Consider the following 23021-nt stretch of genomic DNA (forward strand, 5'->3'; position numbering starts at 1 on the left):
CAGTGGTTGTGGAAATGCAAAATCAACTTGGTGTCGAAATAACTGTCAAATGTGGTGTGAGACAAGACTTCATTTATCACCATTACTTCTCAATATTGTGTTGCTTAAGGTAACCAAGGAAAAACGAGGCATTCCATGGGTCCTAACCGGAAGGCTCGAGCATGTAGACTACGCTGATGACATCTGCCTTTTAAGCAGCACCGCTGCAGACATGAAAAGGACGTTTGAATTGATGGTTAATTTTGCAATGGAAGTAGGACTGCGGATAAACGTTCACAAAACTAAAGCTCTCCGAATTAACACCGAATGTAACGAGTACTTTTTCATCTACAATAAGTCGTTGAAAAACGCAGACAGTTTTTGTTACTTAGGATCCATCCTTGACAAATGTGACGGCAGATGTCGTTAATCGGCTTGCAAAAGCTAGGCAAGCTTTCGGCGCTCTAGGCTCAGTGTGGAATTCACGTGTCATTTCCTGCCGTACAAAACTAAAAATTTTCGAATCGAACGTAAAATCAACGGATGTCGTACGGATGCGAAACGTGGAATGCAGCATCAAAAGATATACAGAAAGTACAAGTGTTTGTCAATAAGTGCCTTCGCCAAATCATTAAAATCTTCTTGCCCAATACAATAACAAATGACAGCCTGTGGCGCTTGACACAACAGCAACCGAAATTGTAAAACGTAAGTGGAATTGGATTGGCCATACGCTACGCAAATCACTGAACGAAATCGCTAAACGAGCCATTACATCGAACCCACAATACAGCAAACGTAGAGGAAGACCACCTCATGTCTGGAGAAGGCAGCTGGAAATTGAAATGGAGAATCTTCAGCTGAGTTTGGATGAGCTCAAAACTCATGCAAACGACAGAACAGCTTGGAAAAAACTTGTTAAGTCCAGTTATTCCTTAACGGAACGATACATATACAAGGTGAAGTCCAAAATAAACAAGAGCGATCTAAAATTGAAACGACAGGAGCTTTGTTCTGATAACTTCGATTTTTAATTATTCAAAATAGTCCCCTCTGACCTCGATATACTGTTTTGCGTGATCTAAAAGCTTTTCAAAAGAGTGTTTCAGGTCATTGACCGGAATGTCCGTCAGGATGTCGGTACCAGCCTTTTGAATGACCTCTTCGGACGCAAAACGTTTTCCTTTCATGACCAAATGCAATTTTCCGAATAGGTTGAAGCCACAGGGGACCATATCAGGCGAATATAGTGAGTGATTGATGGTTAAAATGCGATTTCCAGTCAAAAAATCAATCACACGACCGCCAGCTTCTTCGCGGTATTCAGGGCGAATTCGACGAATGCAATACAACAAACGCTTCAAAACGCCAAGATAGAAAATTGCATTGACGGTTTGGCCTGTTGGCACGAACTCCTTGTGGACAATTCCTTTGGAATCGTAAAACCAAATGAGAATCGACTTGATTTTGACTTCTCCGAACGCAATTTTTTGGGTGGTGGCTTGTCTGGGGCTTTCCATTCGGCACTTTGATGCTTTGTTTTAGGTTCATGTTGGAAACACCACGTTTCATCACCAGTCTCGTTCTTGTCTTTTCTCGCCTCTTTAAAGAATGATAATCTTTATATAAATAAGGGTTGTCGACTATCTTCCCGAACCGAGCCTTTTTGAACAATTTGCAAGCGTTATTCTATTAATAAGCTAAATTAGCTACAAATAAACCGTGAACTATCAAATCGGCTGGCGCAGAAAGCAGCGTTGATAAATTAAAATTCACTAGCTCTAAAAAAACACCCTCTATTAGTAAAACTGTAAATACTGTGTTACGCTTTGAGGTAAATTATTTAAATTTTTTTATCTAATTTCTTTCCAGCAGTGAAAGTTAGTCATAAATCACTACACTTCTTCTCATCCACTGCGTGACGTTTCAATGTGAAATTTCAATGTATTTAACAAAAATGTTAGTTATGCTAAACTTCATTGTAACTCTGCGTCAATTCCACGCTTGCCAGCTCTCCACACCAATCCAATCCATTCGATAATCGTGTAAACCACATTCGTTGCATTTGTTGTATTCAATCATTAAGGTCTCTTTCACCATTTCACCAGCGGGAACTTCAAGTTTTCATGTTACCCATCTGCTTGGCTCGACATCACATTCTACGCTCTCTCCCATCGTGTCGCTATCAGTCGTCAGACAGAGCACGTCAAAGCCAAACATGCAGCAGCCCGCCTATTTCATGCTTCATTCATTCCGCCGCCGACATATGTTTCGTTCCCCCTCCCCCCGTCTAAAACAAACAATTGTCCACGATTTTCTTGTAATTTGTGGCATGACGCCATTTCGATAGACCTGTGCCTGTTTACACATACTAACGAACTTTTACTATATGCATACATACGTATGTATATATGTATGTGAGTTTGTATATATGCACAATAAATAGTTATGGGTGAGGATATGCAACCATTTCTCCACTTCAAAATACTCATCTTTTCATCTCTGCCCGCCTCTCCAGTCCATGCGGCTATGCAAAGTGTGTGTAAAATTAATCTATTGTACTTCAAATTGTGTACAATACATGTTATGATTATTGTTGTTGTTGGTTTTCAATGTTATTTTCAATTGAATCGTGTATTGGACACGTTGACTTGCTAGCTGTTGTCTCGTGCCTTATCTTCGCCCCGAGTTTGGCATTCAAATTGCAGATTGTTTACAACAAAACTAATTTATTGCTATTCATGTGCTTGATTTTGAATTGAGAATGTCCAGAGGAAATCTGCTTACTTTTACCCTCATTATGGTGTCATGAGATATCTAATTAGTTTATGGTTTCGTGAGCCTCTCAATTTGCTTGTTACCTTTCCACAGCAGCCACAATTTGGTCGCAGTTGGTTTGTTCAAACAGGTAATTAATTTAATTTAGTAAATGGAAATATTGGCATACCCATCTTTGTTACGCAAAGTTTGGAGCACCGTCAATAATGGGTGTTTTTTTTACATAGGAATAACTTTCACCTTTGAACCTTTGACATTTCTATGCATGCAAAGAGATTTTGCTCGGGTGTCTACAAAACCAAACTAACACATTAGAAGGCTCCCATCACGCCTGTCCTATCGCATGACGCAGGAGTTTGTACGATCACGACAAGCGATGATGTGTTCCTTGGAGTGTGGAGCGAGAGAAGGATTCTGCGGTAGATTTTTGGACCTTTGCACGTTAGCGATGCCGAGTATCGCAAGCGATGGAACAATGAGCTGCATGGTCTTTGCGACGACATAGACATCTTGCAGTGAATAAAGATCCAGCGGCTTCGTTAGCTGGATCATGTCGTCCGAATGGATACAAACGCGTCGGCTCTGAAAGTATTCGATGCGGTAGTAGGGGAAGAAGATGCGGACCTCCTCTACCTTGGCAAGATCAGGTGGCGAAGGACTTGGCTTCGTTCAATTGGCGCCGTTTAGCACGAGAAAGAAACGACTGACCCGCTTTGTTAAACTCGGCCAAAATCGCGCAAGTGGTTATCGCGCCAATCAAGAAGAAGAAAATACTACAACCTTAAAATATATTGTGATGCCTCGTGCAATAATTCAAATATCCTTTAATGCCCTTTAATCTTGCTTACGAAATTTCCAAATTTTAGTATGGATCCTATATTCATGGAATTCATCGTGGCGTCTACTGTATGTAATTTACAGTTTCCTTCACACGAAGGAGTTCTCAGCTCAGTCAAGGAATATTCAACTTTTCCAAACTATCAGAACAAAGCTCCTGTCGTTTCTGTGCTTAAAAATTGGGTTGATCGAATGGCCTACTGTAAAGCCAGTCGTGGCAGTCAGAGGACCGATATTATTTTTCATTCATAAATGACAATGTTTAATCTTCAAAATAAAAAAAAAAGTTTGAAAAAATATTGATTAGTTTTTTTTTTTTTTTTATAGCCGATTCAAAAAGCAAATTTTACATGGCCCACCATATAGCTACCAGTCAAATAATGCGCGAAAGTTACGCTCCTCACTGCAATACCAATCGTGGTCCTCAATTTCTTTTGATGCCGACTCCATAACACAGAAATGTTGGTTAAGTTTTTCATCCGTTCTGCTTGGGCTTGTATTCGCAAACTTTCTACAGCCTTTCAAATCTTTTGGCGTTGAGTTCTGGTTAGATTACCCATTCATCATCGCCATTATTTGGCGCTAAGCTCCTTGTGAGTGTTAGCTTGCAGGACAAGTTTTCATTATTCTTGACGGCCATGTGCCGTTTTAGAAGCTCCTGTGCCACTTTGTTTTTCCACCGTAGTTTAGGCCACACCAGGCGGAATTATTGGCAAGAGGGGAAGTGTGTAGGCTATTAATGGCAGACTTCTCGTTTAAGGGCAATATCGCTATTATTTCGGATAGCCAAGCTGTAATTCAGGCACTGGAGCCGGGTACAATAACTTCTGAATTGGTGGAACAAAGCAAAAATAACCTTACGACTTTGAGCGTTAACCATAAAGTTACCTCAATCTGGGTCCCGAGACATCGGAATATTGAAGAAAAGGAAAATGCGGACGAACTGGCAAGAGGGGGATCTGCCATGAATAACATTTTTGCAGAGTTGGTATTCACACCACTGAGTGCAATCCAGATTGAGGCATCGGCAATCTGTAAAGCCAGCAGAACGTTATGGCCCACCTACAACCACAAACAAATGTCAACATTGACAAATATGAGACGAAGGGATCCCTGTAGACTCACGGCATTGATAACTGGCTTCTGCCCCATAGGAGAGAAAGCAGCCAAATTGGGCATTCCTTACAATATAAGCTGCCATAGTTGTAATCAGCCGGAGAAAAATAAATTATCTTCCACTTCCTCTTTGAGGAAGATCTCGTTTTTTGAAAACCTCGAAGAGCTGGCCGGCATAGACGTTAACAATTTTATGAGGTTTCTCAACTGCACAGACTGGATATTGTCGTGAAAGAATAACCCGTGCAACTTTTTGGTAGCGAGGACTCATTGTGAATCACCACTTCAACCAACCAAGAGCGGTCGCAAACATAAACAATCCTTTAATGCTTTTCCTTACAGCATCGATATTTTCCATTTAATTGCCAAGACGAACGTGCACTAGTTTTCTTGCGTTTCGGTCTGAGCCAGTGGATTTAAATTTTTTGAAACAGAGTGGAAACTCTTCAGTGTGGCAAAAACTTTAAGGCGAACGCGAGAAATAAAACCTCATGCAAAAGGGAAACTACTGTAACTTATAAAAATGCATGGTCGCTTTTGAAGGTGCAGCCATATGGAATGTACATATTAATATGCAAGCATACTGTTTTGGCGGCGAGAAAAACTTCTTTCTCTAATTCAAAAGCTTGAACTCTGCCACATGACTTAGTTAGTTGGCCTACTTTTCTTGAGTAAATAATTATGGACACACAGTTCAAATTCATTTAATGCCACACTTTCTTGCCAATATTTTAAAATAGATGTTTACTACTGCGGTATTGCGGGTACGTCTACATATTTCAATGTGAGCAATGGCCGCATTTTAAGCTGACGTGCCTGTCTGTCTCTCGTTTGTATTGAATGTGCAAGTTCTATTTCGAAGACAGACAGACAGGCAAATCGTATATCTGTCTGCGAGCTGGCGTATTCACACCTTACACAAAGCCGCAACGCAGCAACGTAAACGCACGCTGATATTTTTAGACACCTGTTGTGTGAGCAGTGGAAGGCCCAGTGGAGTCGCCTGCCATGTACACCCTGTAGGGAAATCAACTGGGTGCAGATTTTGCAAAATGTGCAAATATTAGTGGCTTCCTGTTTCTGGTGAACGTAGACTTTTACTTTGTTTCAATACATCTTTCAAAAAGGTTGAAGGGAGCAAGATCAGGAAAATTGGTCTTAATTTGTATTGTTAAACGCTTAAAATATTTCCCGTTATCAGTATCATGTGAAATTACGGGTTGTTGTAAGCTCAAGTTTATTTTTAAAATTAAACACTGAAATATATGTCGAAATTAATTTCAGAGTCTACAAGTCATAAGTGGTAAATGATCTTTTTAAAATGTCCATTTTTCTTTGGTATAATAAAATTTTCTATGACATTTAGATGTACATGGGACTCTACTCGGCAATTTTGCGCCAAATTTTATCTTTCAAAATTTTAATTGGTTCTTGTTTATGTATTCACTCATACCCTGTTTTTGAGACGGCTTCACAGAAAATAGACGAAATGCGTTGGCGGCTAAATTGCTGCAAAATTTCGTGATATTATTTTCCTCTGGACTATCGTTTGCAATTAATTGATTGCTTCGTCGGCTGTGTGGTAAGTCGCACCATTTTATTGTATACATCCGTTGATTTGGGAGAAAATTTTTTATCTTTAATTCTTTTCCTTACAGCATCAATATTTTCTATTAAATTGCCGGTACGAACGTCCAGTAGGTTTTTTGTGGCTTGGTACGAGCCAGTCGATTCAAATTTTTCGATTAACATTTTTTCTTCCGAGCTTCAATTGGCGATTAATACGAGGAAAAAAATATAAAATTTTTCTAAATCTAGTCTCATAGATACACAATTTCGTGGCGGATTTTAATTATTTTTAAATGGTTCTCGAAAATCACTCTTGTATTCGAACTAATTTTCGCAAATTGAAGATTTTCCTCCTCTCTTCCTGTCTAAAGAAATGTCATCGCACTATTACAGTTGCTAAACCATAGCAATGCCAAAAAAGGAACTGTAACTTTTTTTTTTTTTTTTTTGTCGGGACAACTAGCAAGTGCAGCACTCAGACATTAATTGAGTCCATTGTACTACACTTGGATTCCCTTTTAATTTTCTTTAAATCTACCCGATCTCCGAAGAAATCTGAGTAGATCTTGTGGTGCCAAGGAGCCAAGATGGTCGCTTCTTAACACATCAGTGCCAAAGACCTCAAACCTGATTCGGGCGAAGGCGGGGCAGACACACAGGAAGTGATCCGCCGTCTCATCCTCCTCTTCACAAGCTGGGCAGAGTACACTGTCTGAGATGCCCAACCTTTCCATGTGCTTTGCCCACAGAAAGTGGCCCGTCATTAGTCCAACCAGCCGTCTGCACTCCCCTCTGCCTAATGACAGAAGGGTTTGCGACAGTCGATCGGACATGACAGGTAACATCAGTTTTGCCCATCTGCAGCCTCTCTCAGCCTGCCAAGCTCGCTTGTGGGTAGTAGTTACCCATTTGCTAACCGTGGCCGTGATGGCCGCAGAGGGGAGTGGCAAAGCGGGCTCTGGGCCAAAGAAATTGGCCTCAGAGCCCATCTTAGCTAAGGAGTCAGAGGTCTCGTTACCCGCGATACCCACGTGTCCCGGGACCCATGTTAGCATCAGGCTGTTATGTCTGCCGACATAGTTCAGCCTGGATTTACAGGACTTCACTACCCCTGATGTGGTTTGAGGGCTGTCTAAGGCCATAAGCGCAGCTTGGCTGTCGCTGCAGACACATATAGATCTGCCTCTCCATCGTTTTTCCACAACAAAGTTCATCGCTTCTTGAACTGCATACACCTCCGCTTGAAACACAGATGCATGCATTCCAAGAGCAAAGTGCAGTTTTGTCCCGCTGGATTCCACGTAGACCCCAGAGCCGGAGCCATGCTCGGTCCTGGAGCCATCCGTAAAAATGCGAAAACAGTGTTTGCCGGGCTCATTTTCTGAGTCTCCCCACAACTGAGCCTCTGGTAGCACTACACTGTATCTCTTTTCAAGTACGACTCTTGATGGCATTGAGTCAAGGGGCATGGAGAGAATCGTTGGATCGATGTCCATACCTTCTCTGTGTTCCAATGCCGGACAAGGGCCGTACCAGTTCCCACTGTGTTTCAGTCTGCAGATGGCCTTCAGGGCCTCTCCTCGGATGAAAGCATCAAGTGGTGGTAAACCAATCAGAGCATCTAGTGCCGGGCCTGAAGTAGTCGGAAAAGCTCCGGTGCAACAGATGGCCACAGTGCGTTGTAGTCTCGATAAGGTCCTCCTGACTTCCACTAGGGATAGTCTACTCATCCAGACCACTGATGCATAGGTGATAATGGGTCTTATCATAGCTGTGTAGATCCATAGGACCTTGCTAGGAGAGAGACCCCACGTTTTCCCAAAGACACCTTTGCACTGCCAGAAAGCTGTCAGCGCTTTGGATGCCTTTGTCTCAACGTGTGATTTCCATAGGAGCTTACTATCGAGGATTACTCCTAGATATTTAATTTCCTTGGATAGCTGGATTGTGACTCCTTTTAGCTTTGGCAGAACGATTCCGTCAAGCTTCCTCCTTCTGGTAAAGAGGACAATACCAGTCTTGGCGGGATTTGCCGACAGCCCGTTCGCACAGCACCAAGTGTCAATCCGATCCAGAGTTTTCTGCACTTTCCTGCAGATGTTCATAAGCGAAGAGCCTGTTACCAAACAAGCAACGTCGTCCGCATATGCTTGTGCGTAGACTCCCGAATCGTTTAAGGTGGTGAGTAGAGGATCGATTACCATGCACCAGAGCAACGGAGACAGCACACCGCCTTGGGGGCAGCCTCTGTTAACCCCAGATGACACCAGCAGATCTTCCTCTGCTCGCACCGAAACGATTCTTTGGGCCAGCATCGAACGAATCCAATTTACTAGCACCCGGTCTACGCCGTGCCTACTAGCAGAGTTACACATACTATCAAAAGTGGCATTATCAAACGCCCCCTCTATGTCTAAAAAGATACCCATAGCGTAGTCCCTCCTGTCGATGGCCAGCTCTATCCTTGCAACAAGGTTTTGCAGTGCCGACTCGCAGGATTTTCCACTCTGATAGGCATGCTGAAATAGAGACAGAGGGTGAGCCTTCAGCGACTTCTGACGTATGCGCAGTTCCACTAGTCGTTCGAGACTTTTCAGCATGAAAGAGGTCATGCTGATTGGTCTAAAGCTTTTGGGGCTGGTGTAGTCGTCTTTTCCAACCTTTGGGATGAAAGCGACCCTCACCATCCTCCAAGAGCGTGGTATGTAAGCCAGTGCCAGGCATGCCGAGAAGATTTTCTTCAGGGCTGCTGTCACGAACTCTGCACCCTCCTTCAGCATGGCAGGAAATATGCCATCTGGTCCGGGCGACTTGTAGTCGCCAAAAGATTTGATGGCAAATCGAATGGCGGCCACATTCACCACAGATCTGGCAACGAACCAGTCATGCCGAGAAGGTGTAGCAGCTCTGACAACTGCCTCTATCAATAAGGGCTGTTGCCGGCTGATGCTTATCTGATTACCAGGAAAGTGAGACTCCATCAGCAAGCTGAGTGTCTCACTTTTCCGCTCCGTGAAGGAGCCATCAGATTTCCTAAGTGACCCCAGCTTTGCCGTTGGGTCCCTTTTCAGGATCCTAACCAACTTCGCCGTGTCACTCAGAGATTCAATACCGCTGCAGAATTCCCTATATGAGGCTTTTTTCGATTCCCGAATAAGCCTCTTGTAGTTCTTCTGAACATCACGGTATCGCTCCCAGTCCTCTGCAAGGTTAGTCTTGAGGGCCCGGTTTAGGAGTTTTCTCGACTCACGCCTCAACATCTGGAGCTCTTGGTTCCACCAAGGAACGGGAGTCCGGCTCGGGAGAGGTCGAGTTGGACAGGCTGACTCAAAACAGTCGGTTAGGGCAGCGTTGAGTTTCTCAACAGCCGCCTCAATGGCCTGTTCTTTTCGAAGTCTTGGTGGCGCAACGTCAAGGTCCCGCAACGCCTCCCTAAACTTCTGCCAGTCTGTTTTTCTTGGGTTTCTAGAGGGCAATGGCATTTGTGCCTCCTCGCCACACTGAAACTCAATGTACCTGTGGTCCGAGCACGAATCTTCGGCAAGGACTCTCCAGTTCTTGATTGACCACCCAAGTTTTGAGTTTGATAGGGTTAGATCAATCACCTCCTGTCTTCTAGACGTTACAAACGTTGGCTGTGAGCCCTTGTTTTGTATGTCTAGGCAGGAGGACGCGATAAATTCGAATAGTCGAGAGCCCCGTCCATTGCACTTGCTGCTGCCCCAGATTGTATGCTGGGCATTAGCATCGCAACATAGGATGAGGCCCAGACTGCGCCGCTCACAGAACCTCACGAGACTAGTGGCCTTCCCGGGTGGTGGCCCTTCCAGAGCATCGTAAGGAAAGTAAGCAGATGCAATCACAAACTTCGACCATCCGCGTCTACCTCTATAACACACCTCAGCCGCTACCAGGTCTTGGCAACAGAATTGCTCAAGACCCGTCACAGTGAGATGGGATGATACTATAAGACCGGTCCTAGGTCTGCTAGAACTCCTGTCATATAGTAACGTGGCCCCTTTCAGCGCACTTAAGCCACAGAGACGGCCCCTAAAGACCCAGGGCTCTTGCACTGCTGTTATGTGGGGTAATGTGTGCAGCTGGGAAAGCCTTCTACTTAGTAGTGCAGTAGCGGCTTTGGAATGCTGCAAGTTAATTTGCGTCACCGTCAAGGGACGATAGCTACAGGAATCGTCCGAGTCAATCATTTGGGAAAGACATGAAAGCTGGCCGTCCCAAGGAAGAGACTCAGACGGTTCCCGTACCGTGAGCCCATGACATCAACACTGGCCTCGTCCACTCGCACCACAAGAGTAGCACCTTCCTTCCCGTCCCGGTTTTTACTCTTGGTGTACGAGACGACTCGCCAAAGCCTCGTGTTGATGCCCGGATTCTGGGCACGTAGACAGGATAGGACATCCGCCGTAGACAGGTCTGGATCCGGAATCCAGCAGATGGCCTTCCTGAGGGGTACACTCTCCTCGCTGTAGACTGCGAAGCGAGTGGTCCCCATGGGGGGCACGTTATTGACCGCGGTCCTGATCCACTCGAAGTTGGCCAGAGACGCGCACGTCACCTTTATGGTGCCGTCCTTTGTCTCATAGCCCTTCGCGTTGGCTTCCGGACCGGAGGCAATAACCCGACGCATCAGCTGGCTTTTGCAGTATTTGATTTCTGCATCCGTCAGCTGATGGTCGGGCCCCAGTTTTCCAACCACAGCCACAGGTCGTGGGCCAGCAGCCTTCTCGCTATAGGATGGCTTGGCCGCACCCTTGGATGTGCTTGGGCGAAGGTCCAGCTCCCGATCCTCCACTGACGAAGATTTCGCCGGGCAGACAGCTGTGCTGGACTTTTTGTCGAGGCGCCGATAGAGACGTGGCTCAGCAGAACCTTTTCCCGCCACATTGACTGGCGCCAAGACCGCGCTCGTACCTTGGGGGGTCGTGGCTCGGTCATTGGCGGCAACCGCAGGGCAGGGAGGTGTGCTGCTTTCAGCCGCCGTCTTTCTCCGCTTGCCTCGAGAGCGAGACAACTTGGGAGTGCCTGTGCCCACCGAAGACTCGGTAGCTTCCGTGGGTGTCACTTCCGCTGACCGAGGTCGTTTGGAAGACACAGACACAGAAGGGCCGGCAGAGCCACATGAGGATTTCTCCCGCATGAGCTCTGCCCGCCGCTTTCTTCTCTTCCTCCTTGCCGCGCTCTTCGATTTCCCAGCTTCTTTGGGAGGTCGTGCAGCCACCGAAGAGACCTCACAACTCAGGCCCTCAGAAGCAGGGAAACGTTTTTCAGACTCTGAAGGAGAGGAGATTGCGATAGCAACCCCCGTCTCCTCCAGGATGCGCTCTCGCTCGTAGAGCTGAGAGACTTGGGTAATGGTTGGGGCCTCCAGAATCCATGCCCCTGCCGCCGAAGCGGGTGGATTGCCACTTGTGTGGATTCCACCTGGAGTAATAGATCCTTTGTTTTCCATTACCTTTTTTTGGTTTTTTTCGGGACTCCTCCCTAGCCAGTTTGGTTCGCGGATGGCACCCTGATTCTATGCCACCTTTGAGTCATCACACGAGTGTTGAACCCACCCCAACAGGGAAGGCCACTCTTGTGATGCCAGGGCTCCCTATCCACCACCTGGGACGCGCCCGATGGGAGATCAGGCAACTCCACACGGATAACTCCACACTGTAACTTGGGAGACCTTGTAATTGGTATTCACAGAGAATTATTGACCTACTCCTTTAGAAGATCAAATGAACCCAACCACAATTGGAACACCTCGATCATTTGGAGTGACGAAACTTCTTCGATTGGGCTTTGCAGAGGCTATAATGTTTTTTAATAAGAAAAAAAATATTTACGTTTTAGTTTTTTTTTTGTATTCTCTATTTTTTGGTTTTTGTGTGCAATATCAATTTGCAACCAAAGCCATATAACGCAAAGTTTCTATCCTATAAAACTTTACAGCGCAGCATACTCGTATGCCCAGTTTTGATTATTTTCTGTTTTTTTATTTTTTATATAGTTTTTGTATTAATATTTATTTTAATTGTTTTGTTTTAATATTTGTTTTATTTTTTTTTTTTCTATTGTAATATGTATTTTTAATGTTTATTTTTATTTATTTTAATATTTATTTATTCTTTTAATATTTATTTCTTTTTTGGTTTGTTTTACAATTTATTTCAATTTTTTTGTTAAAATAATATTTTCAACACTTATTTAATTTTTACTATTTTGTTATATATATTTTTAAATATTTTTTTTTATATTTATTAATATTTTTTGTAAATAAATATATTTTTTATTTATTAAATATTTTTTTTAATATTTATTTTTTTATATTTATTTATTTTTATTGTTTTGCTTTAATAGTTATGTTTTTTTAATAGTTATATTTTTATTTTGTTTTACCATTTATTTAAATGTTTTTGTTATAATATATATTTTTTTGTAATATTATTTAATTTTTTTTAATATTATTAAATTTTTTTTTTTAATATTTTTTTACTTTTTACCGTTTTATTTTGTTTTTAATATTTTGTATAAGTTTTTTTTTTAATATTTATTTTTATTTTTTGTAAGTATATATATATTGTTTTTATTTATTTATTTATTTTTAGATTAATTTTATTTTTTATTGAGTCTTTATATTTTTAATATTTGTTTTATTAGGTTTATTCTTTATTTTGTTTATATTTTTCTATTTATTTTTTTTTTAATACTTTTTTTACATGTTTGCAAATTTGTAGCCCATTCAATTTGGTATTAATATTATGCAGGTCAAATCGGCTCAAATTCGCGTTGATTTTTGAATTTTTGTTTTTGCTGAGGTGTTGTACATTTTCTTCCATATTATTCATATTTGGTTATTTTCATATGATTTCATATTTTGATTATTTTCTTATTAACCCTCCGTTGGGCACCCGTGTCAGACTTTTCGACTTTGGACGTGAAAAATTTTATTTTTTATCGATTTATGGACATAACCTTTTAAAAACGATCCTTGAACAGGACGAAAAAGGCTAAACCCGGGTGCCAAACCGAAGGTTTTTAGAAAGGTGGGTTAAACGGAGAGTTAAAGTTTTTTAATTTTAATTTTTTTTATTTATATTTTTTTTATAATTTTTTTTTTAATAATTTATTATTTTTAATTTTTGATTTTAAGGGGACAGATACCTGTAAATGGCCATATTTTCCCTGATTTTCATTAAAATTATTTAAAATGAAGAAGTCAATATATTTTTTTCAAAATTGGCATACAGTTTATTTACACATTAAAATAATATAAATTTTTTTGTTTATTTTAATCATTTAAAATGACGGATGTACATTCAATTCTTCCAGGAAGGTCGCAGCGGGGCTTCTCAATCCGCGGGCATTGTAGCATCGGCGTCAGTGTCCTGAATTTTGTTTTTTGTGTATTAATGCCATTATTTCAATATGAATTAAACAAAAATGGGAGAAAAAAATTCGCGGAATCATCAAATGCTTCAAAAAAAAAAAATGAATTTTGGGGCGAATTTTCCTACTAGTTTTGCTTCGAAAAAATTATTTTTTTAAAGATGTGTTCAAAATTTCAGGGAGATCGGTCTATAAATTTTCACTTATCGCGTACGCGAAAAATTAGTTTTGAGAAAAACGCGTCTAAAGTCTAACCTATGTATGTATACCTTTCCCAGTGCTCGAGCGCAAATAATAGAGTCGTCGCGGTTGACGATCTATAATATAAGAAATACTTAAATTTATGTTCTAAAATTTTTCTGCCATATTCTTAAAGGATTATATTAACATTTTATGAAAAAAAAAACAATTTTATGAAAAAAAAAAAACAATTTTTTTTCGAAATTTTACCGGCATATGTCCGCTTAAATTTTTTTTTTAATTTTTTTATATAATTTGTTTCTTTTATTAAACAATTTTCGTTTTATTCTTTATTTAATATATATTTTTTTTATAAAAATATAGTTTATACTACTAAATAACCATGTATATTAAAGTTTTGAAAAATCTTGATAGAAATTTAAAATTTTTTGAATCCGATTTCTGCCGATTTATATCCCTTTATATCTCTGAATTTGGGTTATTAAGAGTAAGCTTTAAGTGGCTCAAAACTCGCTTTTTTTGAGAATGTTGTTTTTTGTAGGCGATTTTGATTCTTTATATGGAATAAAATGCATGAAAAAAAATTATCAAAAAATCCACTCCACTCCAATTTCGAACTTAAACTTTCACAAAATTCTAATTAAAAGGTTTGATGAAGATATATAAATTTTTTTTAAATTTAAACGTTGAGTCACATAGTTTTTGTTGTAGTAGCAGCTATTTTTTTTAAAAAAAAAGGTCAAAACTTTGCAATATGTCGCGCCGCTATTATTGGGAACATAGATGATTATGTTAATTCTCCCTGTAGGGTATCTGTCCCCCATGTCACGTATTGTGCATTTAACGCACACTTTCTATTTCAAAATATTTAAGAATTTATATTTTTGTATTTTATGTGTTTTTCACCTTCTTACTCACCAGCTCGCTTTTGGTATCGTTCAACGTTCAATGCTTTATGTTCAACGCCAAAGTGCACTCATGCATTTTTACTATAAATTTGAAATGGCTCATTCATGAGTTATTTTGCTATCTGACTAACGATTTTATTCAAATTTTTATATTGAGTGCCATGCATTTACAACCCGATTTTGTAGTATTGGGAAATCACTGCAGATCACAGGTGGAGAATTTTAATTTGTCTATAGATTAGGACTTCATTTCACTTTTTGATTGCTTGCGCCGAAGCTTTTCGGAGAATTTTTCTGAACGCTCCGTGTATGTAAATTTATTTTTCACATTACAAAATGCAGGCGGCAGCTTCTGGAAGAACTGTGTATTTTTAGTAATTTAGTAATAAATATTAATTAAGCTGAAAAGTGATTTCATGTTAGAGTGCATTATAATAAATTTGAATTTATTTGTAGCAACAAATGTGACATTTTTATTGCCTTCCAATTTTACTCATCAATCTTGTTTCGTTCTTGCAGTAAACTCACCGCCTCGTATTATCAAACAGCCGCCAACAGATGAACTGCTTTTCAAAGTCGCGGTACAAAGTAAGGAAAGTGATAAACCATTCATCATCGAGTGTGAAGCTGAAGGAAAACCAGATCCAAGGTAAGCGATCGTATACTCCAAATAAAACACAAGAAAAACAAATACTTAAAAAAAATGGGCTTATGTATATGAAAAATGTTTGTAATTACATTTCAATTAACTGCATAAATAAATATTTTAGCTGGGCACCCATTCGACTTGATATTTGCAAAGCAAATATTTTTCGAGCTCTTAAGTGAAACAATGAAAACTATTTAATCGAATTTCCGCATAACTCACAAAGTGCTTCGAAGCAGCGGCGTTAGTTAGGTCAGTGGGTAGCTCACCGCTGGTGGTCGTCTAATAGTTAAGGTGAGAGGGAGGGAGGGAGGTAAACTGTAGTGCGCCAAGAATTGTCGAATTAAATAGCAATTAGCACAGCAGGAATTCAGATGCTCGCATTTTTCACGTAAGAGAGGCGGTGAAATTAAATAAAAGAGATTAAAAACAAAAAGTAGAAAAGTGAAAGGAATTTCACGCGCCCCAAAACAAATTCTTCAAAGAAACATTGAATGGCATCGTATAACATTTTCACACATTTTTTTTTAATGCTTTTTGAATCTTTTCATTTTTATTTTTATTCTCCTTTTTTTTAATTCATTGCTTGCGTTCCCGCTGTGGCATGTGTATTGAAGTAAAAAAAAAATTGATTTAGTAACAATGCTGGGCATCGAGAAAATATGTTGTTGTGGCGACACGTTTTATTTTTAGTTTAGAGGCTGAAAGCATTTTCGCTTGGGGGAGAAATATGCCTCCTCTAAAAACTGAAGAAATCATCTAAAATAAACTTAGTATTATTTAAAGCTATGGCAGCTTTTGCCGTATTTTATTTACTTAACAAATTTTGTTTATTTTTTATTCACTTGCAACATGTGTTGTTTTTTCGCAGCAAAGAAGTCAAAATGATTTTGAGGATTTTCGGAAAAAAATAAAAACATCTGGAAGCAAAATTTCAGATTTGTATAGTAGCTGGAAGTAATAAATGTGAACTGGAATTGCTGTCAATAGAAGGATGATAGATTTACCAGGTTTGGTCATTAGCTGTGGCAAAAACAAAATTGTGTGGGCAACTTCGGTTGTCACGTCACCGGGTACTCGACAGCCAATTTCTGCGCGTTCGTTTCACACTCCTCCAATCAATCAGGCGTGGTTCAGACGGCAACGTTGATTGTTGATTTTTGAAGTGAAACTTCTTAGGCGTCGATGGACTAGCGAGAATGAAGAGTAAAATTTCAAGGCTCTGCAACGTTTTGGGCATTTTCGTTCCGCGAGAGAGAAAAAAAATATAACGTAGAGGAAAAGGAGAGAGAGAGCTATACCTTATATATATCTTAGATACACTTTAGGCTATTTTTCCTGAGTTCTTCCTTGTGGTTTCTAATTTCTAGTGAGAAAAGACAGTGTCTATTTTGGCGCTTGTTTGGTGGTGCAAACTTGTAGGAAATATATTTTTGGTGCCTACTTTTTGGCGTTATATTCCCTTGGTGCCTACTGTTTGGGGCGTTTTTTGTCCCAATTTTTTTGGAATTCTTTTTATGCCTACTTCTTGGCGCTTATTTCCGTTTCCTGGCTCGGATTTATTGGTATTGCTTTGCGGTAATTTGTGCCGTTGCTGCGGTCCTGGAATCGCTACGTTTGTGCGGGTGATAAACGCACGGAGTGCGCGTTGTTGCCACGGTTTGTGTCCGGCGTTTACCTACACCGGTCAAACCTTCTCCGTTTTTTGTAAATTTTGTCTATTTGTATTCTCTGCAAATGTTATGAATTTATTTAGCTACTAGCGGACTCGACAGACTTCGTTCTGTCAAATAGATTTTGAACGTGGCAGTTTATATTTCGACCTTAAGACGTTTTTACTCTTCTGACCCTCACACACCGCCCTATCATCATAGTGAGAATTAAAGAAAAGGGTCAGCTCGGCTGACCTAAGTATCTTCGCTTCCACGAACTTTGGCCACCCTTTTTTATTTTTTATTTTGTGTATTTTTTATTAAAAAAATTTTTTTTTTTATTTTTAGTTTTTATTTTTTTATATGTAATGTTTATTTATATTTTTATTTTATATTTTTATTTTATTATTATATTTAATTTTTATGTTTTAATAAGTATATATCTTTTTTCTTTTCATTTGTTTCTTATTTTATTTTTTTCGTTCAGTTCGTAATGTTTGTTTTTATTTATTTGTTTTATTAGAGGTTCTTTTATATTAAATTTTCATTTCGTACTTTTTTTTTGGTTTTTGTTTATGTTTGAGTTTTCTTATTATACATCATAGAAAAATCTGCCTACCACTGCTGATTCATAGGGGCTCGAAAGCAGCGTGCGAAAATTTTAATAAACTCTCTGAATCTTCAGCATTTATCTCGCCCACATAATTTGTGCTTATGCATTAAATAAATAATATTATAAATAAATCAAAATTCATAGGCATTCAACGTATTTGAAAGTGTTTTTCAGTTCAATAGACAAACAAATTTCTTTGTAAAATTCTGCTTGGAAATCAAAATGAGGTCATGTGCTGTTAATATTTATATGATTGTCTAATATTTATGATTGGCTATGAAGTTGCTGCTCAGATTTACTATTTCTCATATCTTAAGTGCCTTTTTTTTGTTTTTTTCTCTTTTAGAATTTGAATAAATATTTAGTTTTTAATGTATTTCTACAAATTCTTAAAATATTTTAATCATATTTTCATTAAAACTTAATACGTGTGTATGTGTGTATGCATGCTCTGTTGAAATAACCCAAATAATTCAAGTATATTGGGGAAAATAGTCCCAACCATGCTATGCGGAGAGTTTATCTATGGCCATAAGAGGAATGCAGGTTGGTTAGAGTTGGTTAGTTATGACGTGAAAACCCTTCTATTGCCTAAACTTGAGTCTACATAACAGTTTTTACAAATTTTCTTGGCTTCATTCCGCCATCTTTCGTTTGCTTTCCTTACAATTTCCCCAAGGATGAGGTAAGGTTATCCCTATGTCATTGTCTATGTACTCATCGGTCAATTTGGTGCCGAGTCTCGCTAGTTCATCTGCTCTACAGTTACCCTCAATGTCGCGATGGCCAGGAACCCATATTACCTTTAGGTGAAATGACTCAGCCATCTCGTTAAAAGATGAGCGGTATTTCATGGCTACCCTGGAAGTTGTCGACTGTTTTGTGAGGGATTTTATCGCCGCTTCGCTATTAGTGAAAATGTAGATATCATTTCCGGATATCGCATCACACTGTATCAGTGTCGTGGCTTTCATTATTGCCATCAGTTGTGCCTGAAAGACACTACAGTAGTCGGGGAGCCGAAAACTGAACGAGATCCCCAAATGCCCCCGAGCTTTGAGCCGTCTGTGCACGGACCTTGTCTTACATAGAAAAGCACTAAAAAACATAAATAATTAAAAAACAAAACTAAAAAACAAATAACAATAATTCAACAAACATGGAATAATTTAATTTATTATTAGGGAATTAATATATTTTCCGCAAGTTACCCAAATTGGGTCCAGAACCACCCAGAGCTTCCCAACAAACTTGTAAACCCTCCTCATCACCATCACTGGAGATAGGAACATACCGAACAAGAAACTTTTACCTTAAAGTCGTGTTTTTTAAGTGTAAAAGTTATTTACATAACTCGTTCTCAAAAATGTTCCTAAGTGAGTTCGAACTTTGTCATTGAAATCAAATTTATATGATTAACAAGGCATAAAGCACTACAAAATGCAAGCCAATTGAGTCTGAGCTGAAGCTTACTTTGTATGTACAAGAGTTTTCTAAGCCTAAATTACTTAACCTCGTTTCTTGCGTAGATGAATGAGTTGGTGCGTGACTACCATTTCGGAAGTGCGTAGGTTCGAATCTCCGTGCATGAAACATCAAAATTATAGAAAATGTTTTTTCTCATAGCGGTTACCCCTCGGCAGACAATGGCAAACCTCCGAGTGTATTTTTGGCATGAAAAAGCGCCACATAAAAACCATTTGCCGTTCGGAGTCGCCAAAACTGTAGGTCCCTCCATTTGGGGAAAAGCAACAAGACGCACGCCACAAAAACAGTAGTGTACTCGCCAATTATTTATTTATTTTTATTTCTTGTTAGAGTCCCACTTTACAGTAATCTCAAATGCTAAAAAAATGATACCTACATTTCTTTACACATTTGACGCCCAATTCTCGCTCCCAATCAACTTCGTCGTCCATTTCCCACGCACTTCTTTCACCACTTAATAATCACTTTAGCCCCATTAATATATTTATTCGCTTATCTGTGTCACATTAGTAAATTATTAATAGACCCCGTCACATTTCCCATTCCTGTCACATTTACATGGTGCACTCCTCAAGTGCTTACAACTTTTCAAGCCACCAAAACAAAAAAAAAAACAAATTTTTTTCAATTTCTAATTCACGGTCATAAAAATTGTATTACATTAATATTTGCACAACGTCTGGCATAATTTGTTGTTGGTTTACCTCTAAAATCATCGCACTTGCACGGCACGCTGTGTGGGATAGGAGGAGGAGCTACATACTCGTCTAGTTGTGCTCCTTGTGCTCCATGTGCTCGGTGTGTGGATTCAAGGCGCACAAATTTCGATTAATCGCCACCGACAAGTTGCACATTGTTGGCGATGTGGTAGTTGTTGCTGATGCTGCTGATGATGTGCGCCATCAAGTTGTTGGCAGCGATGGCAACACCAGCGTGGGTACTTGAGAGTGCAACGTCAGCAACAAAAACAACAAGTGCAGCAAACTGGCAGCCTTCTATGAGAAATCAGATTTGTTCAAGTGTTGCTGCTGCTGTTACATTTTGCGCTGGTAATTTCGTTTTGTTGTTGTTGTTGTTGCATTTGCAGTTGCTTGCTGCTGATTATTATTTTATTGCACTTGTGATTAAGTCAAGTGGCAGCAGCAACAACATCAGCAGACAGCTGCAACAACACTGCACCAAGCAGCACAGTCGCTGAAGTGTGTAAGTACAGCCGATTTGTTAGCGATGATATATCAAGTTGTATATATGTGTGTATGTATGTACGCATGTGTGTGTGTATGTAGGCACTTGCATTTATCTGAAATCGTGCTATGGCTGTTACTGCCATGAAACAAGTGGCAGTTGCGGCTGGCTTTTGCAATTCTGTGCCTTACACAGGCGCGAAAAAGTGACGTACGGATGTGTGTGTGTGTGTGTGTGTGTAGGTATGTCTATTGCAAAATATAGTATTTAGCAGAGACTTTTACAAATTGACAGCTCAACAAGAAAATTGCACTAAGTTAGCGCACGTATGAGGAAAAGTTTCCGGACGTATGTCTTTGTAAATTTGTGCATTTCACTGGTGATGATTTTCTTCTTGGCTGCTTTATCAGATAAAGTTCTCGAAAATTTAAAATCAAATGCAAGGTTTAAGCTACTGGAAAATTTTGTGTCAAATTCTTTTCTATGGGAAATTGGCTGATAGTCGGGAACGAATGGTTCATTAACATTCGTATGTTTCAGAACAGGGAAGAGAAAAACAATAAAAAAAAAAATCGAAAAGAAAAAAAAATGTTTTTATTTTATTAATTTGATTTACGATTACGATAATTTTTTTGGCTTACGAATTTTTTTTTTATTTTTTTTTTTTTTTTAATTGTTTTTTTTATAAACTTTTTATTTTACAATTTTTTTTTTGTTTTTTTTTTATTAAACGTTTTTTTTACAAAATTTCCCTTAAAAGAGTTTTTTAAGTTTTTCATCTCTAGTATAGTAATGGTATGGGAAACTGGCTGATAGTCGCGACTGTATAGTTCGCAACATTAAGCTGTGTTGCAGAACGAAGAACAAAAAATCAATAAAAAAATGTAAAAGCAAAGAAAACAATTTTTTTAAATTGTAAAAAAAAAAAATTTAAACAAAAACTAATAAAAAAGATATTTTGGTAAAACAAAAAAAATTTACAATTGTAAATTTTAAATTGTAAACAATTTTTTCCCCCAATTTTTTTGTACAATTTTTTTATCAATTTTTGTTTTTAATTCTTTTTTACAATTTTAAACAAGTTTTTTTCCTTTTACAGTTTTTTTTCTTTTTAAAATTTTTTTCCATTTTTTTTTTAATTGTAAAAATTTTTTTTTCCAATTTTTTGGTACAATTTTTTTTACCAAAGTTGTTTTCCATCAATTTTTGTTTTTAATTTTTTTTTACCAATGTTTGTTTTTATATATTTGATACATTTTTTTTTACAAAATTTCCCCTAAAATTTTTTTCCAAGTTTTTCCATCTGTAGTACAGTAAGTAGATCGTCAGCGTTGCCGTTACAAGAGCTAATGGCACAACGTCCCCTTACAACTACAAATCCTTAGATCAACACCAACGGCAGCAGTAGTTGCTTTCGATTTCTTATTATTGGCTGCACTGTATTATTTTCATTTTGTCTGTTATGCAATTCCATTGCTTTTGAAACTATCCCGCCTGAATGTATGCAAAGCATACTAAAAAAAATATTCCTGCTTATACTTGGAAGCACTGGCTAAAAACAAAGTCGCTTGAAAATCGCTAAACAGTTGTTGCTTTCACATAACAATTTTCGCTTAGTGAGCAGAGAAGTGATGAATCGAAAGGAGTTAATGTAAACTCGCCTGGTTACACTTTTTCTGATTAACTCGCTAAATGGCACTGGTCACTGGATCGGTTAGCTTTTTGGACAAATTTTTGCGAATTTATTTCTTACCATATAACTAATATAAATTCCGACTATGAATCAAATCGGATCACAAATAAGACTTTTCTAAATATCTCGACTACAGTGCCTCCTGGCAGGTCAGATTCTAGCTTATATTCAAACCTGATGTCTAAGATATAAAATGAACAAATTTCATTGAAATTAGTTCAGTAATTTATGAGCCATTTACTTGTCCTGAAAAGGAATTCGTACATATGTATAAATACTTGGAAAGGGGGTTACAATAGCGACATAACAAATTTGTATATAAATTTATATTTGACCAGTTCTCAACTTTCCAAATTTGTTATTCATTGTGATGTATTTATGCTGTCTGCTCTGCCTTCAACGCAACCTTCAGTTGCACTTAGTTTGGATATCGTCTCGGCAAATAAATTCATTTCTATTGCTCCAAAATTCTTCTAATAGTACTTACAACACGCTGTTGCCATTACTTTCCCCACAAACGAGTTTTATATAATAGCTTCATCTGACCTGAAATTCGCACATATTTACTTCTATATCTCTATTGTACAGTATGTCGCCAAAAAATAGGTTAGTCATACTTTCTGATTTCGTGTTTTTAGTTGCAAGCAAATCTAAGTAGATGTGACTTATTGCTTTTCTCTCACATTAATAAATAATCAAGTTCACCTCTTGCATTTCTTGTTGATTTCATCATGTCTGGTGTAGTGTGAATTGGGAACGCTGGGAACCTTATACTCTGTTCAGATATCCAGCTTAATCACGAAAATTAAGTTTTAAACTGAGTTATCGACTGTTCACACACATTCAATTAAGATTGCTCAATTAGAATTTGACAGCTCAAATTTTCTTTTTGACATTTGTGGTTGTGAGTTTGGAAATATGGGAAAAAATTCAGCTTTAATTGATATTTTGCTAGGTTGTC

The 23021-nt window shown here is 38.7% G+C and overlaps 1 protein-coding gene across 1 annotated transcript in view; it reads left to right on the plus strand.

Moving 5' to 3' along the window:
- LOC129237073 (neuroglian-like) overlaps positions 1-21752 on the plus strand; it is a 96657-nt gene extending 74905 nt beyond the window's left edge. Inside the window, exons 3-4 of the mRNA XM_054871473.1 lie at positions 15303-15432; positions 21677-21752. Coding sequence (XP_054727448.1) covers positions 15303-15432; positions 21677-21752 — 206 coding nt within the window. The remainder of the gene's footprint in view (positions 1-15302; positions 15433-21676) is intronic.
- The last annotated feature ends 1269 nt before the right edge of the window (positions 21753-23021 follow it).

The sequence above is a fragment of the Anastrepha obliqua genome, chromosome 2 (assembly GCF_027943255.1).
Source record: "Anastrepha obliqua isolate idAnaObli1 chromosome 2, idAnaObli1_1.0, whole genome shotgun sequence".
Classification (NCBI taxonomy): Eukaryota; Metazoa; Arthropoda; class Insecta; order Diptera; family Tephritidae; genus Anastrepha; species Anastrepha obliqua.